We start from the raw sequence: 20,269 nt of genomic DNA, 5'->3' as shown, positions 1-20,269 counted from the left end.
GAGGGGGAGGGAGAGGGTGAGGGAGAGGGAGAGGGAGAGGGAGAGGGAGAGGGAGAGGGAGAGGGAGAGGGAGAGGGAGAGACCTAGAACTGCTCAGTGAAGGAAAAACCTGGCTAAGATGTGGAACAAGCTTTGGCTCCCTCTGCTGGGAACACAGTTAACTGCACCCAGCATGCCCCAGGAAGCCCAAAACTACCAAGTAAAGGCTGCAGAAGTAGACATCAAGTGCAGGTTCTAAAGCCAGGAACTCCTCCTATCTGGCAGAATGGAAAGAGCTAGGCAGAGCTCTGCTGCAGAAGACACCACACCTTTCTGAGCCTCTGGGCTTCCTCTCCATCCTCTCCAGCTGACAGTAGGGCCAGGGATGCTAGGATAGGGCAGTGTTCCTAAGTGCAGGCTAGGGTACCCCAGTCCTTTCTGTCCTGTTCTTCCAATTTGGACTGCAGAACAAGACTACCAATGTCTGGGCTTCCTGGGGACGCTGTGGCTGCCTGTTTGCAGTCCTCCACTTACCACCGAGATAAGGACAAAACTGGAGACTGAACTGAGCTGGGAAACAATATCCTGATACCCTGGGACAAAAATGAGAAAGGGACCAAAATCTGTCAACTTGGTCATGTCTCCGACCGCATTCATGCATTTACACGCATTATTGGCTGTAAAAAGCCCGAGGCTCTGCTCTACACAGCAAATACGACGTTATCACTGGTTCTATCTGCAGTGTAGTAAGAGGTCTCACAAGTGTAGTAAGTCAGAGAGCACTTCTAAATTTCAGTGACTGTCAGGATTCCCACACTCTGGGGCCACAGTAACAGAAATCAGCATGGCAAAGGATCCTCTAATAGCCAGAGGGAGGACTAGAGAACAGGGCTGTCAGTGTGTCCCTCTCCCACAACCCTTCTTTCTGTCCCCATACCCTGCACTGATGGGGGTGATCAGCTCCATGGCGGTCGTCACTTTGGCTTTCACGGTCATGATGTTGAGGTTCATGAGATAGTAGAAAGTCAGATGAAGCACACTGCTGTCTGCAGGAGCAGGAAAGACGAGCTCAGCTAGGAATCAAACACACCAGAGGCCAGGCATGCTGGTGCATATATTTAATCCCAGCCCTTGGAAGGCAAAGAGGCAAGAGGATCTCTAGTTCACAGCCACCTGGTGTATATAACAAGTTCTAGAACAGCCAGGACTACTAAAGTCCCCATCTCAGAAGAATAATAAAAACAAAAACACCACGCCACGTAAAATGAAAAATGGTCAGAGTGACAGTTCAGAGGGTAAAGTCACCTGATGGTCTTAGCTCAACTCCTGAGACATACAGTAGAAAGAACCAGTGTTCTCTGACTTCCATATGACTGCTGCAGTGGTACACACACACACACACACACTCACACATATTAAAAACATAATTTTTAAAAGGAGGAAAACCAGAAATAGGACACTGAAATATTACAAGCAAAGAGTCTCTCTAGCTTACTAGAGCTTTACACCAACAGTTGACCAAGCTCTTAGGTACTATGGAGCTATGTGAGTGAATGCAGTCAGACCTTTGCACTTCAGATCCAGTAGAACAGACAGTGGGTGCCTTTTCAGCATCTCCTTGCGCTTGTCATCCAACTGAACCCCAAGAGTGGGCCGACGCCGCTTCTGGACAAAAGAAAACCTAAGCATGAGTCACGTGAGTCTCCCCCTTTGCATCTCTATCTCCCACAGCCTCAGCACAGCTGCCTGGGACCTTCTGCCTCAGCTACCCTGCTGCCAGGTTCTTGTCCCAGCACAGTTATTCAGCCCTCCTCCTTTTGTTCTTGTAGAGTGCAGTGCTTGAAAACAGCATGGCTGCTTCATATCCCACAGCAGAAAGCGGGCTCACCGTGGTTTGTTCCTCGTCAGCATCCGAGTCACTTTCGTCATCTGAAGCCAAACAGAGAAGGCAGTGAGAAGTGAGGTAACTGCAGAGGTGCCCTGATGGTGAGCCTCAACCTCACAGAGCTCTGCTTGCCTCAGCCTCCGGAGTGCCACCACACCCAGCTGTTTCTTTCTTTATTTTGAGGCAGTCTTTCACAGAGCTGGACATTCCAGCTAGAGGGGCTGGCCAGCCAGCTCCTGGGACCTTTCTCCACCCTCAGCATTGAAGGTAAGAGCATACCGTGTTATATCCAGGTTTGTGTTTTGTTTTGTTTTGTTGACGTGGGTGCTAGGGATCAGAACTAAGGTCTTCGTGTTTGTGTAGCAAGCACTTTACCTGCTAAGTCATCGCCAGCCTCCAGTCCTGGTTTTCAAGGGTCTTTTTTTTTCCCCAAAGAACTATTTCATCATTTATTTTATTTTATTTTATTTTATTTTATTTTATTTTATTTTATTTTATTTTATTTTATTTATGAGTACAATATAGCTGTCTTCAGACACACGAGAAGAGGGCATCAGACCCCATTACAGGAGGTTTTGAGCCATCATGTGGTTTCTGGGAATTGAACTCAGGGCCTCTGGAAGAGCAGTCAGTGCTCTTAACCACTGATCCATCTCACCAGCCCCCTTTCCAGGGTCTTTTAAATGTCATTTTATGCAGCATAAAGCCCTTTGTGGGAGCTGGTTTTAAGAGTAGCATAAGTAACAATGGCTACTGGTATAATTAGACAGTTGCTGTGTGCAGAAGACAAGACCAGCCTTTCATGTAGTCCACACAATGATTCTATATGAAAAATTTTTCTCTCTTTTTGGGGGCAACAGGGGAACACTAAGATATCTCAATATGTCACCTTGGCTGGCCTGAAAGTCGCTTTATTGACCAGTCTGGGTTCAAATCTGTATAAGTTTTCTCGTCACAACCTCTAGAATTCGGGGATTATGGGCAATAACCTATAACCAGCTACCTTTTACAATGAGTCAAACACATTACCTGCCTTCCTCAGGATCAAAGTGTTCCTGGGTGCTAGTGGTTGGCTGGGCTGAGATCCAAAGGCTGCATGTGGTGATTCTCTTGGGCCTGGGCCTACCCTAAAACTGACACAAGCCAAGCCTCCTTCTATCCTGCACCAGTCCAGCTATTTCTCAAAGGACCAAGAGCTCAGTAGTGATTTAGTGTCTTTGGAAGTATCCCGTTCACCGTGTTACCTTGGGAGTCTTCAGGGGGCTTGAAAAGAGCTTTGGCTTCGTCCACACTGCCTTCAATCGCCACAGACAACGTCTTATCTAGAGGTGAGAAAAGGCCTCTTGGAAAAGCTGTTAGAGGAGCTGCTGAGTGCAAGCTAGCTCCGCAGCTGCACGGCCCTGACTGACTGAGTGGAAGGGCACACACACACACACAGGCATTGGAGACAGCACCAAAAATCTTTTCTCTATTCTTGCTAAGAACAAATAATTCAGAGCATCGCTTCCCAGCTGAACATCCCTGAGACTGGTGCAAAGCCCAGGCCTGGGGTTTGTCACCCAACAGGACTCTTCCATCAGCTGTCCTAAGAATGTCTGCACATAGAAGTAGGCACCCATCCCCATTTCAGAGATGATGTGTCACCCTCTGTAAAAATTTCTGTATTCTGAATGTCACCAAGCACCTGGCCTGCCTTGTCTCATCTTACTGGGCAGCAGAGAAGAGCAGACAGGAGCTTGGATGCTGCAGCCTTGTCCCAGACCTGAATGAATTCCTGTCCCACTCATTACTGAGTCTGTGACCTGGAAGATAACCTTATGACCTGAGGCTCAGTTTCCACATCTATAAAAGAGACACTTGGGAACTAGTAGCTGTTTGTTAAGTAGCAGGAGATGAATGAACTAAGGGTTACATGTCAGATACACTGGTCTTGGGGTGAGGAGTGTAGTGCAGAAGAACACACGGTTAACATGCATAAGGCTGTGGCTCTGATCCCAAGCACCACAGGTAAATCCATACACTCTAAGTCTCTCAACCGCGTGCGGCCTGCTATTAGTATAGACATGCAGAGAAGTTTAGTGTTCATGAAGTAACAAACCACACTCAGGAAATGGAGCAGAGTCCACTTCAGGTTGACTGGACTTGAGCTTGTCTCTTAAGCACTCAGTAACAATCTGCCCCACTCTGCCTATGTGTCATGAGTAGTCCCTCGGTATGTGTCTGTGGAACTCTGGGATCCTACTGCTGTAAGCAAGTAAGACACCCTAGTTTTTCTTTCTTTTTCTTTACTGATGGTAGTGAGAGATGGAATTAGGGCTTAAGCTACACCCCAGCTCCTCCTCCTCCTCTGTCTTAAGGGTAGGAATGTCACAGAACCCTGATACTATTTGCCTGACTACACTATGAAGAAGGAAGAAAGACTACTGGCAACTACTGCTTTATATCTGACAACAATGTATAAACCATCCCATCCCAACCAAGCAAGCTGAACCCCAGGTGAGTGCCGGAAACTGCCTTGAGGATCCAGTTCACCCTCCACATGCCAGGCCGACCCTCTACCACAGAGTCACAGTCCTTACCTACAACAGTCTTTTTAATAGTTTAGTCTTGAATTCTACAGGAAAATAGAAGTGCAAACAGTAGAACTTTAAACACAAAAGAAAGTTACTCACCCTGTCTAGGGGGCTGGGAAGAGGGTTTCATATGAGCTGCTGATGGCAACGGAAGAGAACAAAGGGGGAGGAGGAGACGGACGGACCAAGGAGACACAAGAAAAGACACAGTAATGTCCTGGTGCCATGGCTGGGACGGGGCATGCACAGGAACAGTGTATGTCTGTCTGATGCCATGGGATAAGGTGTGAATAAGGAAGAAAAGTTTAGTGCTAAGTGAAAGCTGCACTGGGCAGAGCAAAACCTTTAAAATCCTTAGCAGTCAAGGGTATCCTGAGCAGCCAGGGGTTCCTCCTCTCACCTGGTAATGCACCTTAAATCATGCAGGCTGTTTCCAGCATGGGGAAGCCTGGCAGTGCTGCCTAGGACCTGACTTCACCAAGCACCCCACCCCCAAAACACAACAGGAGACACTGATCCACCTGACAAGTATATCTCGATGGCGTGAGCACATGAGACCTGACACAGGCTGTCTGAGAACTGTACATAAGAGCTGTACAGCCAGGTTTATAAAAATCCAAAGCCGTCCATTCTGACATGTCCATCACATCAGTCAAGCCTCAGGCTAGCTGGGGTAGCAGCCATGCTAAAGGTACAAAGGAAGGCAGCATCTGCCACCTGAGGGCTCTGGGGCAAAGCTGGGGAGCTCTCCTGGCAGGCAGTCCTTCCTCACTATGGCTGCTTCTCCCATAGCCCCTCCCTGCCCAGCCCCCATACTCACCACAGGCCTGCCCGTATGCAGTGGCCTGCACAAACAGCACATAGAGGGGAGGCGGCAGGTGCCTGGCAGTCTCATACTGCTTGTGTGCCTGGTCAAACGGCATGAACAGGTATTCTTGCACTGGCAAGGAAGCCTGCAAGCAACAGAAGGTTCTTAGTCTACCCACACGGAGGCTGTGTGACTATTTCTTTACTTTTTCTTTTAGCTGAACTGGTGATTGAGTCCAGAGCCTTGAGCATGTGAGGCAAACATTCTATTACTGAGCTCTGTCAACCAGAAGCTACTATTTATTTACAAAGATGATACATGATAAACTATGGTGAGATAAAAGCTCAATATAAAACCATGCATTTAATAAAAGTGAGAGAGTAAGAGAACGGAATTATGAGAAGATGTCACTTGCACATTTCTAATGGGATCAGAAAACATTAAGGGGCTGTGTAGCTCAGTGGCAGAAGAACAAGAAAGGAGCAGAGGGAAAGTGTGAGGAAAAGAGTCATGTATCACGCTCACCATCACAAGTCCTTGGTGAAACAAAAAATACAAAACAAACAGCAGGGATACTGAGATTAGTCAGCAGTAGAGGCACTCGCTACTGAGCCTGCTCGCCACAGGGTGGAAGGGAAAACTGACTCCTGCAAGGTATCCTCTGACCTCCACCTTCATGACACATACACACAAGATACATATACCTACATACACACAAACACACAAACAACAACTTTAAAGACAACCTCCAGACTGGCTAAGACAAGGAGCAATGGTAGTTTCAAGCACTGGCAAGGATACTGAGAGATCTCAAGTTCCACTGGGTGCCCGTGGGACTATCTGTCAATCTGAACGGTCATTTAGGAAACAGTATCAGAGGCTATCGAAGCTAAATACATGCATAGAAGAATCTACATGGGCCAGCAGTCTATACCAGCAGTGTACATTTGAGGACTAAAAAACATATATAACGCCGGGCGATGGTGGTGCACGCCTTTAATCCCAGCACTTGGGAGGCAGAGGTAGGCGGATTTCTGAGTTCGAGAGTTCAAGGCTAGCCTGGTCTACAGAGTGAGTTCCAGGATAGCTAGGGCTACACAGAGAAACCCTGTCTCGAAAAACCAAACCAAACCAAACAAAAAAAAAAAAAAACAAAAAAAAAAAAACAAAACAAAAACATGTATAACAATACTCAAAGCCACATTATTTATAACAGACCCAATCTGGGCATATCTGAAATAAAATTATTACAAAAACAAAAGAAAACAAACAGATAAACAAAAAAACTTGATACTCAGAGGAACACAGATAAATTTTAAAATACCAGTGGACAAAAGAAACCAGATACCAAAGAGTTTATATGATTCTATCTATATAAAGCTCAAATCCATAGAAGGCTAGTCTATGGTGTTAAAAGCCAAAAAAAAGGTTACTGGGGGGCAGGAGAATGTAGTGTCTGGGAGCTGGAAATAAAAAGACGGCCCAGGCTAAATAGACGGCTCAGCAGTTAAGAGTGCTGACTGCTCTTCTATACTTCCTGGGTTCTGTTCCCAGCACCCACATGTATTACATGGTGGCTCACAATCACCTGTAACTCTAGATCCAGGGAATCCAACCCCTTCTGATTTCTCACTCAGGGTACCAGGCACATATGTGGTGCATATGCACTGATGAGGCAAAACATTCATACGTATAAAATCTAAAAAAATAATTAAGTTCTTTCTCTTGACTTTGAATAGTTATATAGATGTGTCCACTCAATAAACAGTCATCCAGCTGTACATAATGGGTTGTATGCATTTCTGTATGTAAAGTTATTGGTGTTATTTTTTGGTGATGGGGAACGAACCTAGTACTTCTGTATACTAAGCATGCAATCTACCACTAAATTGCATCCCAAGCCCTAAAAAAAAATCAAGATTTTTAAAAATATTTTTTATTTTAAGCCAAGCAACATGGCACACACTTTAATCCTAGCTCTTAGGAGGCAGAAGGATCTCTGTGAGTTCATGCTATGCAAAGAGACTCCACATCAAAACAAAAACAACAGAACTCACTGTTTTTTAATTTAAATATCTATTTTTCTTTTATATGCATGGATCCTTTGTTTGCATGCATGTCTGTGCGCCATGTGCACCTCCACAGAGGCCAGAAGAAGGTGCTGGATCTCTGGAACTGGAGTTTCAGATAATTGTGAGCTGACACAACGGTTCTGAAAAATGAAACTGGTCCTCTGGAAGAGCTGCCAGTATGTTTAATCACTGAGCCATCTTTCCTGCTCCAAAATTACGACTTTATTTTTATCTTTAGGGAATCGGGTCTAGCTATATTGCCCAGGACAGACTCAAACTCATGGTGCCAAGTAATCGCCGTTCTTAGTTGCTGGGACTACAAGCATACATACCCAGATTTTTTTTTTTTTTAAATAATGTATGTATGTATGGTATCAGAAAATGAGTTCAAAGGGGCTGTGGAAATGGCTCGGTCAGTAGAGTGCTTGCTGCTCAAGGATGAGGGTCTGAGTTCGGATCCCAGCATACATGGTGACAAGACTGCAATCCCGCACTGTATGCTGGAGGACAGGAGACTTGAGGACTCTTGGAGCTTGCTGGCCAGTTAGTCTAACCAATAGGTAAGGTCCTGTCTCAATGAATAAATGAGACCTACAGAAGACACAGGTGCCAACCTCTAACACATATACAGATACACACCACAGGCAAGAATTAAAAAAAAAAAAAAAAAGCTGGGCTTGGAGGGGCACAACTCTAATCCCAGCACTCAGGAAGCAGAGACAGGTGGATCTCTATAAGTTTGAGGCCAGCCTGGTCTACAGAGTGAGTTTCAGTACAGCCAGGGCCACATACAGAAAGCCTGTCTAAAAAAAAAAAGAGAGAGAGAAAAGAAAAGAAAGAAAAGAGAAAGAAAAGAAGGAAAGGAAAAAAGATAAAAGGTATGTTCAAATTTATTTTATAAAACAAAGCCTCTCAGTTAGCAAGGCAACTGTTAACGGTTTGGTGTGACTACAGGCATTTTACTAAGCACGCACAAAACTCACACACATATATCATCTTCATACAGACACTCCACAAGCCAAGGCACACAAATGAAACTGTACTGACTGTTTTGTAATAGATCTTTCTCTCTAGTTATTCTCTGAGGTATGCGCCCATGCTCTAAATGACCTTCAACAGTAAGTGCAGTGCACATAACAGAGCAATGCAGAGGGCCTGGAGGATCAACACAGCCGGACTGCCTAGTCCCATTCCCAGTCTTTCTCTGCTCCCCCTTTATCTCCCTCTCTCTCCGTCTCTGCTTGATTATGAGATGGGATCCCACTATGTAGACCTGACTAGTTTGGAACTCTTATGGAGACCAGGCTAGCCTCAAGGCATGTGCCAGCAAATACATCTTCTTGATTTTTTGAGAAACAGTCTAGTTACGTAGGCCAGGCAGAATAAAGAGTCTGCTCTGTATTCAGTGCAGGCTGGTCTCAAACTCACAACCTTCCTGCTGCAGTTTCCCAGGTCTATCAGCAGACCAGCTCCATGTTCTTTTGTTTCCTATTATCAAGTTCTACTGGAAAAATATATATTTGCTAACAACTCTAATTCTAGAGCTGACAGGAAGAAGTGAAGACCTTGCCAAGTCCTAGAAAAACAGATTTAAATTTCTCTCGACTCCTTTCACAAAGGTCCTCCTCATTAGCCATTTATTTTGCTTCATAAAACTGTAGAATTTAGACCAAATCTGGCATCACAAACAAACAAAAGTCAGGTTACATACTCACACACATATATGTACGTATGTATCTATGTTTGTGTGTAAACACATACACATACAGATACATGTGCACACACACACATACACACAGATTGATTCCATACATGTACAGTGGAAGCTTTTCAAATGAGTCCAGTTCCTTTTAGAGAGCCTTCCATTTTTCTTCCCCAGCCCCTGCGGTACAGAGGGAACCAACTACATGTCCACAGGAAGCAAGTTTAAATGCCTAGAGACAGCAGGCTGGTGAGGAACCTGAAAGCTAGGGATAAATAACAGTCCAGGTGGGTGGGTATGCTCCGAGTGCAGAGGCCCAGGGTTTCTTTACTTCTGAACATAACTCCTCCCTCTCACAAAAACCATTCTCACAGAGTAACCTGATGAGGATGACAGCTGGGAAAGCCCAGAGTGTGGTGGACTCTGTGGTAAGGCAGAGCCACCCTCACCTGCATGATGCTGTTGAGGCGAGGCTGGAGGCTGCTCAGATACTCCTTCTTCACCTCAATCTCCTTCAGGATCTTCTCCTTGTTGGACAGACATTCTCGGTACTTCTCTGCCAGCCTAAAGGAGCACACAGGGCACTGTCAGGAATGCCTTGCAGGGATACTGTCACATACCTGTTCACTCTCTGACCTTACTTGTAACAGCTCTGACTATTCTAATGACAGCCAGCACTGACTATGTGCCAAATGCTATAGTAAGTTCCATATAAGCACTATTGTACTTAGTAATTACATAAATCCTCAAATATGTTGACTTGAAACTATTTTTGTACTATTTATTTTATTTTGTGGGGGTGGGGTGGGGCAGGGAGAGGGCTCCTGAGTTATGGCACGTGTGCCGATCAGATAACAACTTACACTAGTCGGTTTTCTCCTACCATGTGGTTTCCAGGGACCAAACTCAAGTTGTAGCTAGGATTATAGGAAGCCAGGGGGAATGAGGCAGCACACAGCAGTCCTCCACTGCTCTGCGTCCCGCCTGGCTTTCCTCAGTGGTGGAGTGTGAGCTGAGGGTTGTAAGCTGAAATAAACCTTTCTTCCCCAAGTAGCTTTTAGTCATGGTGTAATATCATAACAAGAGAAACCCTAACCAAGACAAGCAACAAAGGTATTTAGGAGTTTAAGATGTGCTCAGTTGGTAGAGTGCCTGCCTGGCACCACCTAAATTCAGATGTGATGGTGCGTATCTAAATCCTAGCACTCAGACATGTGGGAGGGAAGAACAGAAGTTCAGTCACCTTGGCCACGCTGCACGTTTGGGTAAAGGCACTGGGCCAGCAAGCCTAATGGCCTGAGATCAACCCTAGGAACTCATGGAAAGGTGAGAGAAGAGAACCAATTTCACGGTTGGACACACACACACACACACACACACACACACACACACACACACACCCCTTCTGATGTGAGCCACAATAGGCTCTTTCCTCTAGGTCGTCTGTTAGGGCATTCTGTCAGAGTAACGAGGAAAGCAACTAACACAGCTAGTAAACCAGTGGGATTCACTGTGACATTTTCATGAACAGTAGCAATTTATCTTGTCGTTTGTCACCATGACTGCTTTCTTCCACGTCTCTCCCCATTTCTTACTTACCTCTATAGTTTGTGTGTGTATGCATGTGCGTGTGCACACACATGAATGTGTGTGGGTATACTCATCCATGAGAGCACATGGAGAGAGCAGCCGTCAGCCCGACTGCCTTCTTCATTATTCTCTGCCTAGTTTTTGAGGCAGGGTCTCCCACTGTACCTGGAGCTCACTGCTTAGGCTGGCTGGCTAGAAACATCATGGGATCTACTAGTTTCTACACCTCAGACTCACGCCACTTCACCCAGCCTTTTTACATGTACTTGGGATCCAAACTCAGGGCCAAAGCCTTGTACAACAAAAACTTTACCTACTGAGCCACCTTCCGGTGCAGAGTCCCCTTTGCAGTGTTGGGCACTGAGTCAAGAGCCTCGTGCATGGTGGGCAAAGATTCCACCACTGAGCTACATACCATCACTTCCAACTTCCTACTGATAACCTTAACAGTCATAAGGCCACCCTGAAAGGAGTCAGTCACGTTTGAATAGTCCAGGCTGAATAAATAAGAAAGTGAGATTTGGTCCTGGAGACTACTTGGTCTAATCCTGGGTCATGACCAAGCACTGTCACTGTGTGGTTAACCAGGTCAGGAAGGAGGAAGCACCACCTTTTCCGCTGCTCCAGCTCCCAGTCCAAACGTGCCAACGTCTGTTGGTGAGGGTCTCCCATGGTGATCTCAGCCTTGCTGATGTTTGGTGGAGCCTCTGAATAAAATTCCTCTAAACTGACCAGATCAATTTCTTCATGCTTTGACCTACAAGCAGAAACAAAGTTCTTAGGCAGCCATTTTCAGAACCCCAAACTGTGGCTTAGCAGGGGCAGTGGTTCCATTTGTCTACGCAGCCCCAGCCTATGGCTACTGGAGATCCTGGAATTCTACCTCAGCAAATGCTCAATGGCAGGCATTTCAGTGTGATGAGAGGTTATTAGTAACATACCACAAAGTCATTTACCCATGCTGCCCAACCTATTTATCCACAAATCAGCTGAAGGCTTGAGAAGGATGCTTAATGAATTTACAAACATCTCCTGGTTGAGCAGGAGAACTATTAGCTAAGAGACTCAGAATCCCTGCAGCCTAGGATTATGCCATCATGTTGAAACCAAGACACATCACCATGGAAGACTAAACCTAAGAGTCTATACATAACTTTAAAATATTTTCATGGTATACGTGTAAGAAGAGAAAAAGCCAGCTCGGCAGAACTAGAAGTGAACAAAATCTAGAGGCTTTAAATTTTGCTTGTTTAGAGAAAAGATGATGTCAGGAGTGTTCATGCCATAGCCACATAAGCGTCACAGTTACCATAGTCAACACACCTACCCATGCTAGCCTCCCCTCTGTCGTCGCCTCACGTAGCTCTGAGGAGACGGGAGCTTTAGCTCCATCTTAAAACTACTACCTTTTATTATACATGTTATATAATTTACCTGTACTCTATTCTTCTTCCATTTTTCATTCTGTTTGTTTGGGTTTTTTTTTTTTTATTGCTTTTGTTTTTTCAAGACAGGGTTTCTCTGTTAGCCCTGTTAGTTGTCTCAGAACTCACTATGTAGACTAGGCTGGCCTCAAACTCACAGAGATCTGCCTGCCTCTGCCTCCCAAGTGCTGGGATTTTAAACGTGTGAGCCACCACTGCCAGGTTATTTTTCCCTATTTCAAATGTGCCCGAGATTGTACAGTCAGTGAGAGGCAGAGCCTGAGCAGTACCTGCAGAGCTCACCGTCTCTCTCTGTGGCCTCCTGCCTGAGTTCACTATAGTCTGACTTGGCCCACTTGCATTAAGCAAAGAGTAAAGAGAAGAGAGTAACATTCTTTTCTGCTGTTTTTTATTTATCCTCAACTGTCATACTTTCAAAAACAGCCCTGGAGTGGGAGATGTTAACCAACAGGCACGTTAGTTTTCAATGGGACAAGCAGGTACTGGTATTCTGGCATAGAAGGTGAGTCACAATACACACTGAGGAGAAAAATTGTTTTTACCAAGTGCTGAGCTCTAACCTCAAAAGGAGCCGAAAGGCTTCCACGGTTCTCTGTGTCATCTGAAATGACTGCTTGAGGTTGTCCACTTGAAGTGATCTCCCGATCCTTCCCCCAGATCCTGTAGTCTTGTAAGCTCGCCCATTCTCCTTCAAAGGGATGGCTCACACCGAGCCATGGAAGAACAGGCATTATCACAGACCAGAATATCAAAGCCCTGTACTCCCGAACTCACTTGAACTCCAGACACTTGGTGATCTCCTTCTGCAGGTGCATCACCTCGTAGAGCAGGTTCTGGAGCTGCAGGTGGTAGGCATCAACTTTCTGTTTGGCCTGAGAGAGGATGAGGTAGGTGAGCAGGGGAATCTGGAGTGGAACTGACCATCAAAGTCAGAGAAGGGGCAAAGGCTTAGTTAAAAAGGGGCAGAGAGGCGGGACGAGAGCTCGACTCTACCTCGTGGGTCTGATCTCTTCCTTTCTTTAACCTGATGTGAGCTAATCGGTTAAGCTTCTTTAGAGTCATGAAATGCACACAGCTCTGGATCCTTCGTTCTTCAATTTCAATGGCCTGTGCACAAAGAGACTGGTAAAGACCGCTAACAGAAGATAGCTCAGTTCCCTCCAGACCCTAGCTACCAAGCCAACCCCATGTAGGGCCATAAGCAGAGTCTAAAGAGAGCCCAGAACAGTGAGAAATGTCATAAAAGAAATGAGTTAGGCCAAGCATGATGGCACACTAAGGCCTTTAAACCCAGTAATGAGGAGGCAGAGGCAACAGTTCAATTCCAACCTGGTCTACACTGGGACTTTCAAGGTCAGAACCGGGCTACATAGTCTCAAGGTGGGGAGAGAAGGGGAAGAAAGAGAGAGAAAGGGAGGGAGGGAGAAGAAGAGGGAGAGAGGGTGAGCAGGCTGACTACATAAAGCATGGTTATAATCCTAGAGCTATAGAATGTAACAATCTTAACAATATTGGTCAATATACATGAAAATGAGCAAGACTGCTGGGAAAAGCGAATTCTTCTTTAAATCGCCTGTCTAGTTTTTAGACATTGTTTAGTTTTATATCTGCCTGAGTAATGCATTTAACATCCATGATAATTTTATTTTGGGCTCTATGATTTATTTGCACATACTTCTCAACACATAGCAAAATGACTGGCATGTAAAAAATATTAAATCAGTAATATCACATTATAGTCATAGAAAAAAGATATCTTGTCCTTTCATTACTATAGTGGAAGATGGAGCTGACAAATTCTAACAAATTGATAGGCAGGTCCCTGGTGCTTCCAGACCCCAACCCTAACTGCAAAAGGAGCCCCAGCTTGCAGACACGCCAGGCTTAGCACGCCTAGCCTTTCTCCTTACCACGTCCTTGCTGCCCTTGCTCTTCAGGTCCTGGATCTCGGCCATCAGCCTTTGTAGCTCCTGGCAAGTGTACTTGTACAACTCATAGTCTCTGCCAGGGTCCCTCAGGTCAACCTCAGCCTCCTCGCTGTAGTATTTGCCTTCCTGTGAAGGCAAGAAGAGCAGTCCTAGGTGAGGGTCTCCCTGCCAGACCAGGGACAGTAAAGAATGAAAACCTTCATTATGTAAGGACATTACAATTGCTACACAGTGACTCCTGGCCAACTAGGATGACACAGTGAGACACTCACACACGTGAACACACATACACGTACAAAAAAATTAAAAATTTTACACTATTAGCCAGGCATTGTGGCATATTCCTATAATTGCAACACTTGGGAGATGGAGGCAGGGCGATGTTGACTGACTTCAACACAGACCCGTCTCAAAAACCAAATTAGCAATGCTATGATCAAAAGAAAAAATCTCTATATTAATCTTGATTCGCTGAAACTAAGGAAAATGCTGCTGTTTCATTTTTCTCTTTACTTCACTCTGTCCATGAATTTCCATTTATGTATACGGAACTCATCCTACGGGTCTGGAGCAATAGCGCAGTGACTTAGAGCACCTGCTGATCTTGCAGAAGACCCGCTTCAGTTCCCAAGAACATGGTTGCTCACAACTGTCTTCATTCCAATTCAAGGGGAACCAGCGCCCTCTTCTGGCCTCTGCAGGCACTACACACAATGATGTGCTGAAAACACTCAAAAGGCAAAAAACTTATACAGACAAAAATAAACATGTTTTAAAAAATGAGATCTGGGTTGTAAAAGAGGACTTATTTCCTGCACTGGTTTAGAAGATACTGCTTACAAGTTAAACATATAAGTGCTAAAAGCAACGTCTCTTGATATGAGGTTCTAATTCAGGGCCTTGTACGGTCTGAAAACAGGCTCTACCACTAAAGTTACACATAAGCCCATGTCGCTTTTTAATTTAAATTTAAACTGATTTGTTTTCTTAGTGTCTACTTCAAAAAACAAACAAGCCAGTTGTGGTGGCACACACCAGCAATCCCAGTACACCCAGATGATGATCCAAGATGATCTTAAGTTTTGGGCTAACCTGGACTACCTAGTGAAATCCTGATTGAAAAAACAACAACAAAAACCAATCAGAAACCAATAAGCCTGGGGCTGAAGTGAAGGCTCAGGAGTTAACAGCAACCAGTGCTTTTCTAAAGGACCTAGGTTCAATTCCCAGCATACACATAGGGGCTTACTACTATCCATAACTCCAGTTCTAGGGATTTGATGTCCTCTTCTGACCTCCAGGAGCACTGCATGCATGTGGTACACAAGCATACATGTAGGCAAAACACCCATATGCATAAAGTTTTTTTAAAAAATTGCTAAATAATCAAAACAGCTAAGTTATAGGGGTAAAGGTGGAGGAAAGAGGATCAGAAACTCGAGGTCACCCTCAGCTACATACCAAGTTCAAGGCTAAACTTGAACTTAAGTTCATGTTCAGGGTTCTCCGAGACGCTGTTTCAACAAACAAACAAACAAACAAACAAAAACCCTACATGTTAAGTCATCGATCAGCTTGACAGATTCCAAAAGAGAGAACTAGATAAAAGATGAGAAGACTGTGGGGTACAAGAACTCTGGGACCACAGAAGTCCTGAGGGCACATGCCTCTGAGAGAGCCCCGAGATGAGCTCTCTCAGCTCGAGAGCTGTGCAGTCAGTGCATAGTGCAGCACGGAGCCTTGGCTAACCTCACCTGCTCTGCATCAGTTCCCCGCAGCACGGAGCCTCGGCTAACCTCACCTGCTCTGTGTCAGATCGGTTCCGCTTCCCTTCAGTTGGGGCTCCATCACTTCGGATCACTTTGGGTTTCCGTTTTTTGCTGGATTCTGATGACATTGTGCTTCCAGGTCAGAGAGCTGTTAAGGAGAGAACGCTTTTAAGGATTTCCCACAGAGAAATGGAGAGATGGCTTAGCAGTTAGGAGCACTTGTTGCTTTTCCAGAAGAACTAGATTAGACTCCCTGCATTCATCTAGAACTAAGCTCCAGGGTATCTGATGCCCTCTGACATCTGAAAGTATCAAGCTCACATGTGGTGCACAGATATACATGTAGGAAAAACATACATACACATGAAATTTAAAAAAAAACAATTTAAAAATACACTGTATGGAAAAGTCAAAGAATTAATAAAAGTATTTAAGAGAGAGAGAGAGAGAGAGAGAGAGAGAGAGAGAGAGAGAGAGAGAATGAATGAGAGAGAGAGAGAGAGAGAGAGAGAGAGAGAGAGGAAGGGCTGGAGAGATGACTCCCGGGTTACAAGCACTGGCTGTTCTTCAGAAGAGCTAGAGCTAGGTTTAATTCCCAGCACTCACATGGCAGCTCACAATTGTCTGCAACTCCAATCCCAGGAGATCCCACACCCTCACACAGACATGAACGCAAGCAAAATACCAAGGCACATAAGATGATAAGAAATAAATCAGCCGGGCGGTGGTGGCGCACGCCTTTAATCCCAGCACTTGGGAGGCAGAGGCAGGTGGATTTCTGAGTTTGAGGCCAGCCTGGTCTACAGAGTGAGTTCCAGGACAGCCAGGGCCGCACAGAGAAACCCTGTCTCAAAAAGAAAAAAAAAAAAAGAAAGAAAGAAAGAAAGAAAGAAAGAAAGAAACAAAGAAAGAAACAAAGAAACAAAGAAAGAAATCACATTCAAGAAGAGAAAAAAAGAAATGCCAGCAAAAGAGCTGGTTCTTAGCAAGACAGACAGACAGACTCATAGCCAAACTAAGAGAGAGAAAAGACTGACATTAGAAACAAACAGATGAAGTTACATGGATATTAATAAAATTCAGAGGATTGTTAGGGAAGACCTTAAGAAGGGGAGAAAAAAAAAGATTTCTCAGTGTCAGGGGTTGAAAGGCTGGCTCAACAGTTAAGAGCATGTACTGTTTTGCAGTGGACCTGAGTTCAGCTCCCAGCACCCATGCTGGATAGCTCACAACCATCATAATAAAAAGAAAGAATCACCGGGCAGTGGTGGCGCACGCCTTTAATCCCAGTACTTGGGAGGCAGAGGCAGGTGGATTTCTGAGTTCGAGGCCAGCCTGGTCTACAGAGTGAGTTCCAGGACAGCCAGAGCTACACAGAGAAACCCTGTCTCGAATAAACCAAAAAAAAAAAAAAAAGAGAGAATGCTTCAAGATGTTTCAGAATGGCCTGGAGAGATGGCTCAGTGGTTAAGAGCACTGACTGCTCTTCCAGAGGTCCTGAGTTCGACTCCCAGAAACCACATGGTGGCTCACAACCATCTGTAATGGGATCCGATGCCCTTTTCTGGTGTGTCTGAAAAGAATGACTGTGAACACATATACATAAAATAAATAAATAAATCTTTTAAAAAAAGATGTTTCAGAATTAAGCTGGGTATGATGGTACACAACTTTAATCTCAGCACTCAGGAGGCAGAAGCAAGAAGATCTCTGTGAGTCTGAGGCCAATCTGGTCCACATGGTGAGTTCTAGGACAGCCAGGAATTTATAAAGATGCTCTACCTTAAGTCAAAACAACCAACCACATTCCTGCCAAGACTATGCTCTTACTCATGAGCCTGTCAGAGTACTTCGTAAATTTAGGTTTCATTCCGGTCTGGTGTACAATCCTGTTCGTAATACTACTGACTGAGCGCTGAGTAGACTTTGATCCAAGCGGTTTATGGATGTTCACACTTGGTTACTTTATAAAACCATTCAGGTAAGAACCACTACCATCTCTACCATCTCGCAGATGAGGAAAGCAAGGCTTAGAAAGGAGATGCTTCTCCAAAGCTGCACAGCTAGTGTAGGTCATCTGATGCTACACCAGTACTACACCAACACCTGCAGTGCTGCATCGCCCAGTCTCACAGCATCCCTGCTGCCTCCCTGTCTGGCCCAGAGGTCACCCTCTTATGAGTTCCAGGCCAGACAAGGCTACATAATGAGATCCCATCTTGAAAAATGAAACCACAAGAAACAAAAGTAAAGACCAAAGCCTATGCTTTATGAGGTTCCACCTCTTAATAGCCACCCCAACTTTCAAGGGTTATTAATTTATCACCGACACTTGTGGGAGAAGCCTTGAGTTGGAACCTCTGTGTGACTGTTCCAGACACAACAAACCACTTCATTCTTGTTTCCTCTCAAAAGAACAATAGTCCTTCAGGGCTTGTAGGGACACTCACTGACAAGTAAAGCATGAGGGTGAGGAACGTGATTTGGGGTGGTGCCTGAGTGACTGCACTATGCTAAACACCAGAGGACAGGTTAATCTGCCTTGGCTTCTCTTTGGACAAGTCACTGTAGCTCATAGGAGACCCATCTGCGTCAGCCTCAGCAGTGCTGAGATTATGGTTATGGGTCACAATGCTGTGCTCTCATTTTTTTGGCTAGCTGTGATGGCTCGTGCCTTTAATCTCAGGACTCCAGGAATGAGGAGCAGCAAGTGCAGGTGGATCTTTGTGAGGTTGGGGACAGCCTGGTCTACACAGTGAGAAATCATCTCAAAAAACAAAAATCACAAACGAAGTATCTAATTGCTTCAAGTTTCCTCACTTATTGTTAACGTTTGCAAATGTCAAGGTTCTTGTAAGAAATGGATTCTCGAGTTGGAGAGATGTCTCAGAAGTTATGAGCACTGACTGCTCGTCCAGAGGATCCAGCTGCAATCAATTCCCAGCAACCACATGGCAACTCACAGCTGTCTGTAACTCCAAAATCTAACACCCCACATAGACATACATGCAGGCAAAATACCAACACACATAAAATAAAAATAATTAAAAAGAAATGGATTTTCTCTCAGAGCCTTAGACAAGGAAACCAAGACAGAATTTATTAATAAATGTTTTCATCATACTATTATATTATGCAGTTATATAATAATCATAAGACAAGAGCAAGCTATTTCCTGTTTATGGCATGCAGACCTCAAGCTTTCCACTACCAAAGTAACTCTAAGTTTAAAAAATGACTGTGGAGTTGGGAATATTATTTAATTGGTAGAGTGCTGGCCTGGCATACTCAACGATCAAAGTGTTTGATCTCCTGGATCACATGAAATTGTGAGTGGTGGGACATGCCGGCAATGGGAACAGGTGAGAGTTACACCTGGCAGATGGCCTGGTCCTGATCATCGTTTGCTATGTAATGTGTTCAAAGTCAGTACAGGCTACATAGTAAAACTCCATCTTCAAGAAAAAAAAAAGGGGGGTGGGTGGGCTGTGAGACAGGATAGTGGTAAATCAGTAATAACAGCACTTGAGTGACTGAGGCAGAGGGATCTTTGCAAATGTGAAGCCAACCTGGACTACAGAAGCTGCCAGCCAGACTGGACTATAGTGATTGCACTTAAAAATCATCATTAAAACAGAGAAGGTGATGCCTGTGCAGTATAACTTAAGAAAAAATTCTTGTTTTCTTTTTCTTAAAAATTAAGATAAGCAAAATATTTAATGAAACAAGTACACCAAGTCAGGCCAGCTAACTAGGAAACAGAACGGACAATATAAAGCAAAGCCTCTTTCCCCGCGTAACATCCGCACTACGCGCTCTCAGCCTTTATGCTTCAGCAATAAATGTTCTTCATTACGACTCCTCGGAGTCTTATGCGGCGCATTATAAGCGAAGATAACGCCTCTCCCTCAGAGGACCGCAGGCGGCTGCCACTGACAGCTAACCAAGTGGCGGGCTCATCTGACAAAAACCACAAGGGTGGCACGGAAAAGCCGGGAACAAGCAGGAGCGTTACACACACACACAGAGGACCATCGACGAGGTGTTATCATCACCCGGGAAATCCTAACCGCCAAGCAGGAGCGTTACACACACACACACACACACACACACACACACACACACAAACAAACACAGACACACACACACACACACACAGAGGACCATCGACGAGGTGTTATCATCACCACAGCCAGCAACACTATCAGATTACAATGGGGCTAGAGGATGCTACTCCGGTTAGTTCCCCAGAAAACGGCCGCGAGCCTGAGGGAGCCCGACAGGCGAGAACCCCAGCCCGGGAACACGCATCGTGCCATCTGCAACTCCAGGCCCGTGCGCACAGCGAGGACCTGCACCCCAGCAGCAGCCCTCCACCCTCGCTCACCTGAACGCTCCACACGCCTTCCAGCCAGACAGCCACTTCCGGCTCGCGACCATAGAGAAGCGGAAGAGCCACAGGCCGGAAGTGAGACACAAAGGCCAGATGCAGCTTGGGAAGCAAGGAAGGGGCGTGTC

At 45.2% G+C, this 20,269-nt stretch overlaps 1 protein-coding gene across 6 annotated transcripts in view; it reads right to left on the bottom strand.

Annotated features, from left to right (window-relative positions):
• The window catches only part of Thoc5 (THO complex 5), a 33,875-nt gene extending 13,649 nt beyond the window's left edge, over positions 1-20,226 (bottom strand). Inside the window, exons 1-13 of one of the 6 annotated variants that reach the window (XM_028758198.1) lie at positions 20,139-20,226; positions 15,784-15,899; positions 13,965-14,108; positions 13,048-13,161; positions 12,829-12,926; positions 11,220-11,366; positions 9,469-9,583; positions 5,258-5,390; positions 4,537-4,575; positions 3,109-3,186; positions 1,868-1,908; positions 1,545-1,644; positions 917-1,052 (exon numbers count right to left, since the gene is read on the bottom strand). In XM_028758198.1, the coding sequence (XP_028614031.1) occupies positions 917-1,052; positions 1,545-1,644; positions 1,868-1,908; positions 3,109-3,186; positions 4,537-4,575; positions 5,258-5,390; positions 9,469-9,583; positions 11,220-11,366; positions 12,829-12,926; positions 13,048-13,161; positions 13,965-14,108; positions 15,784-15,879 (1,241 nt within the window). In that variant the 5' untranslated portion in view covers positions 15,880-15,899; positions 20,139-20,226. The remainder of the gene's footprint in view (positions 1-916; positions 1,053-1,544; positions 1,645-1,867; positions 1,909-3,108; positions 3,187-4,536; positions 4,576-5,257; positions 5,391-9,468; positions 9,584-11,219; positions 11,367-12,828; positions 12,927-13,047; positions 13,162-13,964; positions 14,109-15,783; positions 15,900-20,138) is intronic. The other 5 variants (XM_028758200.1, XM_028758199.1, XM_028758201.1 and 2 more) reach the window with 5 other exon arrangements.
• Between the last annotated feature and the right edge of the window lie 43 nt (positions 20,227-20,269).

Source organism: Grammomys surdaster, unplaced genomic scaffold (assembly GCF_004785775.1).
Source record: "Grammomys surdaster isolate TR1022 unplaced genomic scaffold, NIH_TR_1.0 126187, whole genome shotgun sequence".
Taxonomy (NCBI): Eukaryota; Metazoa; Chordata; class Mammalia; order Rodentia; family Muridae; genus Grammomys; species Grammomys surdaster.
The sequence above is the reverse complement of the archived record's forward strand: the minus strand, read 5'-3'. Positions and strand labels throughout refer to the sequence as shown.